The 13,180-nt window shown below is 68.0% G+C and overlaps 2 protein-coding genes across 2 annotated transcripts; both read right to left on the bottom strand.

Moving 5' to 3' along the window:
- Window positions 1-1,623: 1,623 nt before the first annotated feature.
- On the bottom strand, window positions 1,624-10,153 carry LOC127676125 (neuroligin 4-like). The gene is given in 10 exon segments (XM_052172034.1): window positions 1,624-3,054; window positions 3,384-3,442; window positions 3,444-4,017; window positions 4,019-4,439; window positions 4,964-5,149; window positions 5,719-5,883; window positions 6,710-6,772; window positions 7,846-8,011; window positions 8,013-8,652; window positions 10,046-10,153. Coding segments are annotated over 9 exon segments (3,066 nt in total). The 5' UTR covers window positions 8,310-8,652; window positions 10,046-10,153; the 3' UTR covers window positions 1,624-1,919.
- Window positions 10,154-10,216: 63 nt separating this feature from the next.
- On the bottom strand, window positions 10,217-12,927 carry LOC127676124 (uncharacterized). Its single transcript, XM_052172033.1, has 10 exons — window positions 12,676-12,927; window positions 12,393-12,530; window positions 11,605-11,649; window positions 11,482-11,505; window positions 11,319-11,378; window positions 11,119-11,211; window positions 10,870-10,905; window positions 10,726-10,761; window positions 10,527-10,646; window positions 10,217-10,415 (listed from the first exon to the last, which is right to left on the bottom strand). The coding sequence occupies exons 1-10, from the start codon at window positions 12,925-12,927 to the stop codon at window positions 10,245-10,247; spliced, it is 975 nt and encodes a 324-aa protein (XP_052027993.1). The 3' UTR covers window positions 10,217-10,244.
- Between the last annotated feature and the right edge of the window lie 253 nt (window positions 12,928-13,180).

Below are 13,180 nucleotides of genomic sequence, written 5' to 3'. Positions count from 1 at the left end.
GTGAGACACGCCCCGAGAAGAAGTCAATCAACGACCACAGCTCAGTGAGCACCGTGGACTCGAGGGCGCCGAGCTCAGTGCGCACGGTGATCCCCGAGTCTCCCAGGGCGGGGTCGGGGTGTGGGATGTTGTTTAGTAAAAGTAACTTGTGTTTTACGTCACTGAGTACAGGGAATAAAATAATCATAGTCGCGGAGATCAGCTGAGGGGGAGGACATGTTGTGACGTCTAACGGCTTCCTGTGCGCCCTGCCCATCACACCACGGCCCCGCCCACCAGCCTCTTAGCCACGCCCTACTTAAGGCTGAGCCACGCCCACATGGAGGCCCCGCCTTCTCCCACACAGGGATCCACACAGGGATGGGCGGGGTCTGCTGTGGGCGGGGCTTAGCGTGACTGACAGTCATTCCCAGCCCCTCCCACGCCCCGCCCCGCCCTTTCTGATAACTCTCCCGGGTGCTGGGGGCGGGGCCAGGAATGCGGAGGGGGCGTGGCTCAGTCTGAACAGCTCATCGCCGCTGTGACGTGTGATTGGACGGCCAGAAGGGAATTGAGCGGGGCTCGGGCTGAGTGGGCGGGGCTGGTCTTCGATTGGGCGGGGCTTCACGTGCCAGGGCGGGGTTTCACCAGGACTTGACGTGGGGGCGGAGTTCAGCGGTGATGGGTGTGGCTCACCACGTGTTGGGCGGGGCCGGATCCGCCAGTGGGCGGGACTTGGACCGCTGTGGGCGGGGCCATCCTCACCGCGGCCCAGGCTGCCCCGCCTGCGTCTCCACTTCCAGGCCCCGCTCTCTGTAGCCCAGGCCGGCTCGGTTGTCCGTTAGCCACACCCACAACGCAGACCCCGCCCACCACCTCTTCCAGCCCCGCCTCCTGTCTTCCAACCACGCCCACCTGGGACTGCGCTGCCAGGCCCCGCCCTGGGACCCAAATCCCTGCCCCCATTAGACACCAGGCCCCGCCCCACCCCGCCCTACACACAGCCCACGTTGTCTGGATCTTCACACCTCCCACCCCAGGCCCCCCACGACCCGAGGCCACGCCCCCTCCCTCCGCCCCACAGGAAGTGACGTCACGCACAGCGTCCGTAATAACCTTTAATTAAATCTCTCGATATAAACCCTCCCTCGGGAGCCGCGGGCCACGCCCACCCGGGCCACGCCCCCCGTCCGCCTGTCTGGGGCGCAGGTTATTTCTCGGTCCGCGCAGTCAGCCAGCAGCGGGGCGGGGCCCGACCTCCGACCCCGGGTCATGTGACGCCACCTGGGCTCTGGAGTTGCTGGATGGGGCGGGGCCGGGCAGGGCGGGGCGGGGCCGGGTGGGGGCGAGGAAAAAAAAAACCTCACTGTTCCCTGCGTGGAGGGAAAAAGCGGGACATCCTGGGCTACGTTCAGATGCGGGGCCGCGTGGGGCGGGGCGTGGGGCGGGGCGTGGGGCAGCCTGGGCTACGGAGAGGGGAGCCGGGGGCGGGGCGTCAGGATGCAGGGCGGCCTGGGGTGTGGGGCGGGGGACTCGGGGCAGCCTGGGCTACGTGGGGGGGAGGGGGTGGAACAGCCTGGGCTACGGGGAACAAAAATATAAAAAACTACGAGACTCGGGGCCATCCCCCTGCCTCACACGGGAACCAGGGTCTCCGGGGCCACACTGCGCGCGCCCCACCCACAACGCCGTGGGAAGCGGAGGTGGGCGGGGCTCCCAGCCGCGACCTCAGGGCGGGGTCTAGGGCGGGGTCAGAGTCCGGTTCAATCCAGATCGGTGCAGCCCAATATGGTTCGTTGATTCCAGCTCAATCCGGTTCGAGCCTGAGAAGCCACGGTCGGTGTCGCTCAACGCGCGGGTTTTCAGTTTAATCCGGATGAGCCGCGTCAGAACCGGTTCGTTCCGGTTCAATCCGGTTCCTTTACCCAGGTCAAACAAGTTCAATCTGGCTCAATCCGGTTCAAACCGGTTTGTTCCTGTCGCACCCGGATTTCTCTGGACCGCGCCGCCCACCCCAAGTCTCCCTGCCCCTCCCCCAGCGAGGAGACGTCTCTGCTGTCCGTGGGGAAGGGGCGGGGCTTGGCGGGTGACCCCGGTGCATCCTGGGAACGCACGGTGCATCCCAGGGGCGACGCCATCACCACGGCCGCCGCGGCCCCGCCCGCTATACCCGCGTGGTGGAGTGTCCGTGTGACGTCACGGCCCCGCCCTGCTGCGGCCCCCGCCCCGGGCCCCGCGGGCGCGAAGGCGTTGAACCCGTGCACGGCGGCGCCCGCGAGCGACCCGGGGATGACGGTGGTGGCCGCGCCCGGCGGGGGCCCGGGCAGGAGCGCGACGTCATCGGGCGAGCGCCGCAGCGTCAGCGCGTAGTCAGGGGGGCGGGACGGGCACGCCGCGACCCCCGACCCCGCCGCGACCCCCGACCCCGCCGGGCCGTCGGACGGCGCGGGGGCGCGGCCCGGGGCGTGGCCGGCGGCGCGGGGGGCGTGGCCGGCGGGCGGGGCGGGGCGGCGGTTGGTCTCGCGGCGCCGCTTGTCCTTCTTGTAGTAGAGCGCGGCGAAGGCCAGGACGTTGAGCAGCAGCAGCGACGCCCCCACCGCGATCGTCACGCTCAGCTCCGTCGCGTAGTCCCGCCCCCCGCGTCGCGTCTCGATGAGCACGGCAGCGCCGTCCGGGGGTCGCGGGGTCGCGGGGGGCGGCGCGGGGGGCGGGGCGCCCTGGGCGGAGGACGATGACGACGACGACGATGACGTCACGGCCGGGCGCCGCGTGGCCGCGCGGGGTCGGGCGGGCGGGGCGCGCCGCGTGGAGGTCGCGCCGGGGTCACGGGCGGGGTCGCGCGTGGTGCTGCTGCCGTACTGGGCGGGGTCGGCGGCGAGGCCGTGCAGGTGCGGAACCAGTTCCAGCCAGAACGCGACCTTGGCGGCGCGGTAGTGGTCGCGCACGCGCGGGCGGGGCCCGATGTGCAGGTAGAGCTGCGCGCGCGGGTCGTACTTGGACCACGCGACCGCCTCGAACCGGTTCGGCCGCGTGTGGATGAACTTCGTGTCCTGCGGCACCGGGCGGTTCGGGTCCCTGCGGGGGGCGGGGACAGGAAGTGGGCGGGATCGGGACAAGTAAAGATGACGTCATGCATAGGCTGGGACTTGAACCCAGGACTCTGAGCGCAACCCGGGGCGTGAACCCGTGACCTGTGACCCCGCGTGCTCGACCTCACGTCTGAGCTTGACCCCAGACTCGTAAATCTGAACCTGTGACCTCTGACCCCACCCTGCCCGGGAATTCGGGACCCGCAACCTCCAACTCGCAAAAGTGGCCCCACTTCCTGCTCTAGGATTCGAACCCAAGACTCTGACCTCCAACCTTGATCCCTGACCCCGTGACACTGCCCACGTCGCACTCACCCCGTCTTGGCGAAGTTGGTCCAGTACGTCATGACGACGGCGCTGAGCATGACGTCACCCGCGTGAGAAGTTGCAGCCGAAGACGTCAGCCACGCCCGCGGCCGCCAGGGGCGCCCCGAACACGTAGGGCAGCTCGTCGCCGTGCGCCGCCCCCGACTCCGCCCACAGGCCGGGGTGGGCGGGGTCGCCGTCGGTCCCGCCCCCCGCGCCGGCCCCGCCCACGCCCGCCGCGCCGCCCGCCCCGGGGCCGCCATGACAGCGGTGGTAGAAGGCGTAGAAGTAGGTGGGGGAGCCGTAGCGCGCGTGCAGATCCGCGGTGGCCACGGCGGGCGCCACCCACTGGTGATCCGTGAACAGCGCCACCAGCGTCTTCCTGCGCGCGTCCGCGCTGCCGCGCTCCGCCCAGTCCGTGTACATGAACTTCACCGTCTCGCGCAGCGCGTCCTGCCCGCCGCCAAGATGGCCGCCGCCAAGATGGCCGCCGTCATGGCCGCCGCCGCCGTAGAGGTCGTCGACGAACGCGGCCACCGCCAGGTCGAACTCGCCCGCGGACACGCCCCCGGCCCCGCCCCCGTCCGTGTCATCCTCCACGCCGTCCCCGCCCCCGCCGTCCCCGGCCCCGCCCACCAGCCCCCGCCCCCTCGCCCTGGTTGACCCCGAGCATGACGTCATAGTTGAGGAACTCGCCCTGCTCCATGAGGATCTGCGGGTCGTCGGGGATGACGTCACCGTCCACCGTCGGCCCGAACGCCACGTGGTACGCGGCCGGGGTCACGTGCGCGCGCGCCAGCTCCGCCGCCGGCTTCCCGCGCAGACAGGCGAGCAGCGCGGCCGACGATGATGACGTCGCGGGGTCGCGGCCGGGGTCGAAGGTCACCGCCGGGTCGCGGAGGTCGCCGTCGGGGTCGTCACCGGGAGACGCGCGCCGCCCGCCGTCCACGCCCCCCGCGCACCCCACGCGCTCGGCCAGCGCCCGTGCGTACCGCGCCGGCTGATAGTTGACCGCCCAGCTGGACAGCGCCGACCCGCTCTGGATGATGGCCTTCTGGAACAGGCCTGGGGCGGGGCCAAGGGAGGGGCGGGGTCACAGGAGACGGGGCGGGGCCAGACGGAATGGGCGGGGCAGGGGAGATAGGGCGGGGTCACACAAGTGAGGTTGCAGAAGGGGCGGGGCCGCAAGGGTTAGGTCAGAGGAAAGGGGCGGGGTCAGACAGGAGAGGAGGGGCGGGGTCAGATGAGGCGGGGCCATGGGAGATGGGGTGGGATGGAGAAAGCAGAAAAAATGGGCGGAGTTAGAACAGTTGGCATCAAGATAGTGGGTGGGGTCAGGAGAGTGGGTGGGGCAAGGCGTGGGCGGGGTTCGGGGCGGTCCAAAAGGGACAGAATGGGAAGAAGGTGGAGTCAAGCGAAGAGGGGTGGGGTTAGATGACATCACCCGTGTGGGAACCCTGAGTCCCACAGGCAGGGCTCCGCCCCCCTTTCCCAGCCCCCTCCCACCAGGTCCCGCCCCTCGGCCCCGCCTCCCTGCAGCCCCGCCCCACCGTCCAGCCCCGCCCCTCCCTCCAGCCCCGCCCACTCACCCTCCGAGTAGTGGCTGAGCGTGAGGAGGGAGACGCAGGCCGCGCCCGCGCCCGAGCCGAACACCGTGACGCGGGCGGGGTCCCCGCCGAAGGCCCCCGCGTTCTCGCCGACCCAGCGCAGCGCCTGGATCTGGTCCAGCAGCCCGTAGTTCCCGCGCGCCGCCGCGTCGCCCGTGCTCAGGAAGCCTGGGGGCGGGGGCCGCGGGGTCACGGGGGCGGGGTCACGGGGGCGGGATCAGTGCGGGGCACGGGGGTCACACGGGGCCACGGGGTCACGGGGGCGGGGGCACGGGGGCGGGGTCAGTGGGGGGCACGGGGGTCACACGGGTCCCAGGGTCAGTGCGGGGCATGGGGGTCACAGGGTCGAAGGGTCAGTGCGGGGCACGGGGGTCACAGCAGGGACTGGTGGCCACGCCCCCTCTGAATTCGTTAGATTTGGCAGTTATTCTAATGAGGCTCCAGCGTCTTTGCATAAATTTGCATGATTAGCGCGCGTTTGCATATTTCTTACATGACGTTATTCTAAAGGGCATCGCTGGTGGGTGTGGCTTGGGCGTGGGTGGGGCCTACATGTAGGCGGGGCCTCAGCAGGGTTTACATGGGGGTGTGGCCGAGTACATGGGGGCGTTTCTAAGGTCAGTGGGCGGGGCATGCAGGGTGGGCGGGGCCGGCCGTGAGGAGGGGCGTGGCATGCAGGGTGGGCGGGGCCCGCAGTGAGGAGGGGCGGAGCCGGCCTGAGGAGGGGCGGGGCTTACCGAGCACGCCCAGGCGGTAGTTGACGGTGACGACGATGACGCCGCCGTAGCTGGCGAGGACGCTGCCGTCCACCATGTTGCCCGCGCCCTCCATGTAGGAGCCGCCGTGGATGTAAACCATGACGGGGCGGCGCCCGCCGGGGGCGTCCTGGTGCTGCTGCGCGCCTGCGGGGGAGGGGCGGGGTCACGGACGGCTGCGCGGCCACGCCCACTTCCTGCGTGGTCGACTTCAGGGCTCCTTCCGGCCCCGCCCTGGTCCGTGATGACGTCACCTCCAGCCCCGCCCACTGACAGCTCCGCCCCCGGTTCCGGTCCCTGCATGGACGAGCGACGTCCTGACGTCACAGCCGCGCCCCCTGACCCCGCGGTGGGAAAACGGGAAAAAAATCTTGAGGGAAAAAAAAAGTTTTAAAATTTCTAAAGTTTTTTTTATATGATTTTATTTTTCCTTTAAAAACCGAAAAAGTTTCGTTTTTTATTCAAGACCCGGAAGAAAAGTAAAAATAAAAGTTATTTTACGTTAAAAAAAAAAACTCGCTCAGGAAAACTGAGGCAAAATTTAAACATTTCCTGGGAAATAATAATAATAATAATAATAAATTCCTCTGAAAAAAAGGAAAATTAAGAAACGTTTTGTATTAAATAAAAAACCACGTGACGTTTTCCTAAAAACTGAATTTGCAATAAAACAAGATGGCCGCATCTTAGCCTCGGGGGGAAAAAAAAAAGTCGCGTCGCCATCTTGACGCCAAAAAACACGGAAATTCACAATTTTAACAGAAAATAAAAGAAATAAAACCCGCGTCGCGGTGTCGGAAAACCGGAGACGCCATTTTTTTATTTGGTTTCCGCGCGGGCGGGGCCGAGAGGAAAATAAACGCAAAAAACCCAAAATTTCCACAGGAAAAAAATAAAACACAAAATTACGAAAAAAAAAAAAAAACAAAATTTGGAAAAAAAAAAACAAAAAAACCGGAAGCCGCGCGTCTACCTTCGTCGTCGCCCCCGTCCGAGTCACTCGCGACGTCGTCCGCCATTTTCCTACCGTGGGCTCCTGGGGGGGGAGGGGGGGGACACAGAAAAAGAATAAAAAAAGAAAGAAAACAGAACCGGGCACCGGGCGGCGGCGAGACGGAAAAAACGCAAAATCCGGGGGCAAAAAAGATAAAAATAATTTATTATTGTCCCCGCGTCTCAGGTCAGGGCCGGGGTCGCCGGGCGGGGCAGGGGCAGGGCGAGGATTCTGAACGCACGGAGGCGGCCATGGCGGTTCCCGGACCCGCGTCTCACACTCACGAGACGAGAAAGATAATAATATAAACTTAATGTAAATAATACGAAAATAATAATAAAAATTAAGAAGTCATGCGTCTCCACGTTATTTGCCCAGGGCGACTCTTTGCTGCAGGAGGACCCTGGACCAGGTGCCCGTCAGCTCCGCCCCTCTTCCATTAAAGAAAAAAAAAAAAAAGGGAAGGAACCGTGGTGGGTGTGGCCCCGAGGGGGCGGGGTGGGCGCACAGAGACGCCCACAGAACACGGGGGAGGGGCGAATGCAAATTCATGCAAATCACACAGTGCTCGCGTGAATATTGATGAGTGGCGATGGGATGCAAATGAGGCGCCGATAAGGGGCGGGGCCCATGCAGAGGGGGCGGGGCCAATGCAGAGGGAGCGGGGCCGCGCTGACGCACCTGCGTCCCGCATGGGGATGACGTGAGGGATGGAAATGAGCATGCAAATGAGCGAGCGGCTCCTGAATATTCATGACCGTATGCAAATGACGTCCATGCAGAGCGGAGCGGTGGGCGGGGTCCAGGCGACCCAGATGAATATGCATGAGCGTATGCAAATCGCAGCAAATGACGTCATTGTGAACCTGCAGGGCAGATGCGGGCGGATGATGAATATTCATGAGCGCTGGCGGAGCGGTGGGCGGGGCCGGGAGTGATGGATGCTTGTGACGTCAGCAGATGTATGCAAATGAGCTGCGGGTGAGAGGAGGCGGGGCTGCGATGAGGTCAGCGATGAACATTCACGGCCATGCAAATGACGTCATCGGGAGGCAGCCAGACAGGAAGCGCGGGCCACGGCGCCCCGCCCCGCTGTGACGTCACGGCCGGCTCACCGTCGTCGGCCCCGCCCCCCGCGGGCACGTAGAGGTTGAGGTACAGGCAGTCCTCGCTCTGCTCGCGCAGGAAGGCGGCGGCCAGGGCGTCCATGTTGGCGGCGAACCAGGCGGGCAGCATGTCGCGGGGCAGCGCGCGCGCGTCGAGCGGCTGCGGGCACACGGGGGGCGAAGCGCGTGGCGTCGCGCACGCCCGGCCAGGACGACGGCGGCTCGGGCGGCTGGAACCGGCGCGCGCCGGTGGGCGGGGCCGCGTAGGGCACGCCCAGGAACTGGTCCACGGGGCCCAGCAGCTCCCCCGGCAGCGCCGCCCGCACCCCGCGCAGGCGCCCGTAGCTCGTGCTCACCACGGGCGGGGCCGACGCCCACGACGCGGACGCCGCTGGCCACGCCCACCAGAGCGCCGGCCACGCCCAGCACAGCGTCGCCCACGCGGGGACCCCGGGGAAACCCACGTGTGTCATGGCGGGGAGAGGCCTGGGGAGGCGCTTCCTGTGCGGAGGACCCGACCGGGGTGCCGTCCTGGGACGGCGGAGGTCACTTCCGGTTACAAAACCGGTCTTTTCCTGTGACACATGCCCACTTCCGGTTATGACAGTCACTTCCTGTTCGGCTGATGACTTCCGGCTGTGCTCTGATTATTCCTGTCGTGACGTCACGGGCATGTCCGGGTGACAGGCCCATGGGTAGGGCCGAGGGTGATGTCACCGTGATGTCATCCCTGTGAGCAGACCCGGGCGTGGCGTTGGCGTCCCCCTCGCACCTGTCATGGCCGCCGGCAGCTTCCTGTCTGTGTCGTCACGCTACCTGCATAGGGAGGGGAGACACGGGCGTGAGTGGTGATGGCGTCATGCGTGTGACACGTGACGTCACGCGACCCCGGGAACGCGCACGTGGGTCCGGGCCGAGCCCGGCTGCTCTGGGGGCGCGAGGGGCAGCGTGGGCTACAGGGGCGGAGCCAGGGGCGTCGCGGGGAACACGCGCGTGTGCCACACCCGGGGTTGCGGTGCGTGCGTTTTTGCGTCCTGACGTCAGACGCGTGACATGTGCGCTGCACACGTTGCCTGCGCGTCACGTGTGGGGTGGGGCTGTGGTAAACACGCGTGAGTGACGGACACACACGACACAAGCGCTCGTCACAGCTGGCCCCGCCTCCCACAACACAGGGCGCGCGTGTGACGCACAAGACCAGTGACGTTCGCAGCACCAGGCGCGTCGGGCCAACCCCGGCTACACACACACACACGCAGGGGCCGAGGCCGCGCGTCTCGCTGTAGCCCAGGCTGCCCCACACCACCAGCAGGCGGGTCAGGCTAGGAGGGCGGGGACTCGGCTCAGCCCCGCCCCCGGGGGCAGCCTGGGCTACGCAGACAGGAAACAGTGCGGCTGCTGTAGCCCAGGCTGGCCCGGCTGTCACCGCACGCGCGCGCGCACACACAGGCGTCAATCCCCGGCCTCAGCTGTCGGCCCGCCCCCCACCCCCGCCGGGGTCCAGCCTGCGACCTCAGACCAAAATCGGCCGAGAACTTGAACCCGGGCCGCGGGTCATTTACATCTCATTTGCATAACGGCGCGCGTCGCCACCGCCCGACCCCGACCCCGCGCGGTACCTGCCTCCTGCGCCGGGCGGGGTGGGGGCCGCGGTACCCGGGGTCGCGGGCGGGGTCAGGTCGGGCCTCGGCTACTGCGCGGTGACCCCCGGCTGCGGTGCGGAGGGAGGGAGGCCCCGACCCCCGGGCGCCGCCGCCGCCGCAGCCGCGGTTTTTCCCAGAATCCCCCGCGCGCCTGCAGCGCCGGCCGCCGCAGCGGCGGGGAGGGGGGAGCAAAAAAAAATGGCGGCGGTGCCCGGGGGCGGAGTCAAGGTCGCGAGCGCGGCGGCGTGGGCGTGGGCGTGGGCGAGGCTCGGCCACCGCGGGGACCGGGGTCCGGGGTCCCGGGTGCGGAGCGGGGGCTCGGGCCTGAGGGGGCCGGCGGGGGGCAGGGCCGGGCGCGGTGACGTGAGCACGCACGGACGCTGCCGCGCAGGCGCGGGGGAACCGGGCGGGGCTTCGGCGGGAGTGACAGGCAGGCCTGGCCTCCAACGCTGACCCAGCCCCGCCTGCTGCCGTCCAGGTCGGGAACTTCCGGTCACGGACAGGAAGTGAGGACGAGAGAGGGCGGGACTGCGCGGTGACGGACAGGAGGCCGACCTGTCACTCACCGGGAATCCCGGCCGCCTGCATCCATCTCAGCCCTGGGAAGGCGCCATGTTTGTGTCCGCGTCCCTCACCCGGAGACCGTTGGCCCCACCCTTTGACATACACGTGATGTCGTCATCAGTACGAGCCCATCTCGGTTCCCCCCCACCACAGAGACACACAGACGCACGGCATCATGGGAGAGAACTTCCGGTTGTCGCTTTATTCCGGGGCCACGTCCTCCCGGAAGTCCCGCACACAAGGCAGTTCCATACCCCGGACCGAGCTCAGCCCCGCCCCGTCCTGATGACATTGTTGACGTCCCGCGACGGGGGCGTGACTTCCTGAGGTCATCATAACGTCATCATCCGCATCAAACCGGGGCTGACGACTCTGAGAGACAGGGGAGGGGGCGGGGTTAAGAGGAAAGAGGATTCGCCCAGGGGCGGGATTTCCGGGCGTCTGCAGGGCGGGGATTCCTTCCCGAGTGTGGGCGGGACTCACCGCGGCCCCGCATGCAGGCCCCGCCCCCGCGGCGGGACCGGAAGTAGCCGACGGCCGCGCCCACGATGGCGAGAACAACGGCGGAAACCACGGGGGACACAATGGAGGCCACGGCGCCGCCTGCGGGAAGGGAGGGGGCGGGGTCACGCACAGCGCCACGCCCACCACAGCGCCCGCCCTCAAACCACGCCCCGCTCACCCTGCCCGCCTCCGTGCTCCTCGGGGCGACTTCCGCCTGTGAGGGAGGGAAAATGGGCGGGGCTGAGCGTCATGGAGGCGTGGCCGGGATGTGAAGGACAGTTCCCCAGCCCCGCCCTCAACCCTGGGCCCCGCCCTCTCTCACCGTGGGGATCCCCGTGTCCGCCGATGCCTGCGCTTCCTGCCCAGGAGAGACAAACCCCGCCCCGGCGGTGACGTCACTGAGCTTATAGAGGGTGCACACGGCACATTAGCATATTCATTACGTCATTAGCATATTCACGACCGGTTCTCGCCGCTTTGAGCTCAGCCAACGGAGAGGAGCCCTGACCCTGTGACCTCTGAAACCGGAAGACGCCTTCTGCTCGCCCCGCCCCCTGTCCCGCCCCCTCACCTCCGAATCCGTCCAGATCACTGGGATGAGGGCGTGGCTCCGGTCGGGGCTGTGGGCGTGGCTGCGGGCGCGGCCTCGGCGGCGGATACACGCCTGCGGAAGACCGGAAGTCGCGGTCAGAGCCGGAAGTCCCGCCCTGCCCGCCCTTCCTTCTCCCCCTCCCGGCTCCCTCTGCTCCACCGCCCCGTTCCCAGACTCACTTCCGCCTCCGTGAGCGTCCCCGGCGGAGGGCGGGTCCTGCGGGAGCGCGGGGTAGAGGCCTGCGGGGCATGACGGGACGGGGCGTCGGGGCGGGCGGGGGACACGGGGGCGGGGCTCGGGAAATCGGGAGGATGGCGCCCGGGCGGACGTGACGTCACTCACCGCCACCCGGCTTCGGCGTGGGATCTGGGTGAAAACAAACAAGATGGCGGCGGCGTGTCCCGCGATGCCCCGCGCCCGCCCGGCCCCGCCCCGCCGTCTCCCTTCATGCCCCGCGCGGCTCACCCGGCTCGTCCAGCGCGTCCGCGAGGTCGAAGTCGCCGCCGTCGCCTGCGTGGGGGGGGGGGGGGAACCGGGGTCAGAGGTCACCGCGGGCGGCTTCCGGGGTGGGGGAAGTCCCGCCTCCTCCCCGCCGCCGCGGCCGGTGCTTCCGGTTCACGCAGCCCTCGCCCCGGAAGTCTCGCATCTATCAATCACAGGCAGGGCCGCGGCAGGTTGTTTACATTGCCCTGGAACCGGAAGTCCCTCCCCCTGCGATGACGTGTGTCCCGTGGGCCCCGGAGCTGCGGCAGGGGAATGGCTCGGGGTGGGATGGCTTAGCCCGGGATACCCCGCCCCCTCCGCTGGCCTCGGCGGTTAGCGCGGGGTGGCCCAGCGCTGCAGGGCGGGCGGCGGTGACCTCAGGGCGACCCGGGTCAGAGGCCAGCGACGCTGAGCCCAGGCTGCCCCAGTGACTCGGGAGACATCCTGGGCTCACCCTGACCGTCGCTGACCTCTGACCCCCCAACCGGCGCTGCTCGGGGACACAGTGGGGGCGGCAGGCAGTGCGGCCTCTGGGGTCAGCCTCGGCTACGCCAGCCCCGACGGCTCAGCGGTTAGCGCAGGGCGAACCCTGACCCCACTGAGCCGTTCGTAGCCCAGGTTATCCCCGCACTGTGGCCTCAAACGCCCCCCCCCCACGCCGACTCCCAGGCTACGCCCACCCCCCAGCCCCGCGCTCTCTGACGCTGGCGAGAACCGGTCGGACAGGACGCAAACCGGTCCCAGCCGCCTCCGCCCCGTGCGGCCCGGACCTGCCTGAGCCGGCGCAGCCTGGGCTCGCTGCTCCCAAAAGTTTTAAACTTCAAACCGAAATAAACTTGTTTGTTCCGCGGCGCTGTTTGCGTGTGAGCGGACCGGGGTTCCCCCCCATGGACGGGGGCGTGGCTATGCTAATTCGCGGATTTGCGTCTCATTTAAATATTCAGTTTCAGTGACGGAGCAGGACACGCCCCCCAGCGCACAGACCCCAGGTTAGCCCAGGATGACCCCCGACCCCCGGGCTGCACAGTGGTCAGCGCAGGATGCCCCGCCCACCGCACTGATACCCCCGACGCTGGGCCACGCCCCCCGCGATTCCTCCCCCGCCCCGCATCCCCACGTGACGTCACCGGGAACCGGCTCGGGCCGGGCGTGGCAGGCGGCGAGGACGCAGAGCAGCAGCAGCAGCGCGGGGTCCGGGGCGGGGACGCGCGGGGTCGCCATCGCCCTCCTCGCAGGGAGCGCGGGCGCGAGTGAGCAGGGCGGGGCCCGCGGGTGAGTGACGGCCACGCCCCCACGGGGACTCATCCCTCACCGAACCGGTCTGGACCGGCTGGGCGGGGCGGCTCATCTCCCGGGAACCCAGCCAGCGAGGCCCCGCCCCCATGACATCACCACACTCACAGTCTGTGATGTGGAGCTGAGGCAGGGGGATGAACGCGAGTGTGAACAGGGAGACGGTGACGTCACAGCCCGTCGGAGGGGCATGCGGATGACGTCACTGACCCTAGATGAGTCGCCCCGCCCCTTCGGTCACCCCAGCCCCACCCATCCGACACTG

The sequence above is a fragment of the Apodemus sylvaticus genome, unplaced genomic scaffold (genome assembly GCF_947179515.1).
Source record: "Apodemus sylvaticus unplaced genomic scaffold, mApoSyl1.1 scaffold_231, whole genome shotgun sequence".
Taxonomy (NCBI): Eukaryota; Metazoa; Chordata; class Mammalia; order Rodentia; family Muridae; genus Apodemus; species Apodemus sylvaticus.
This window is presented reverse-complemented; position numbering and strand designations above follow the sequence as displayed.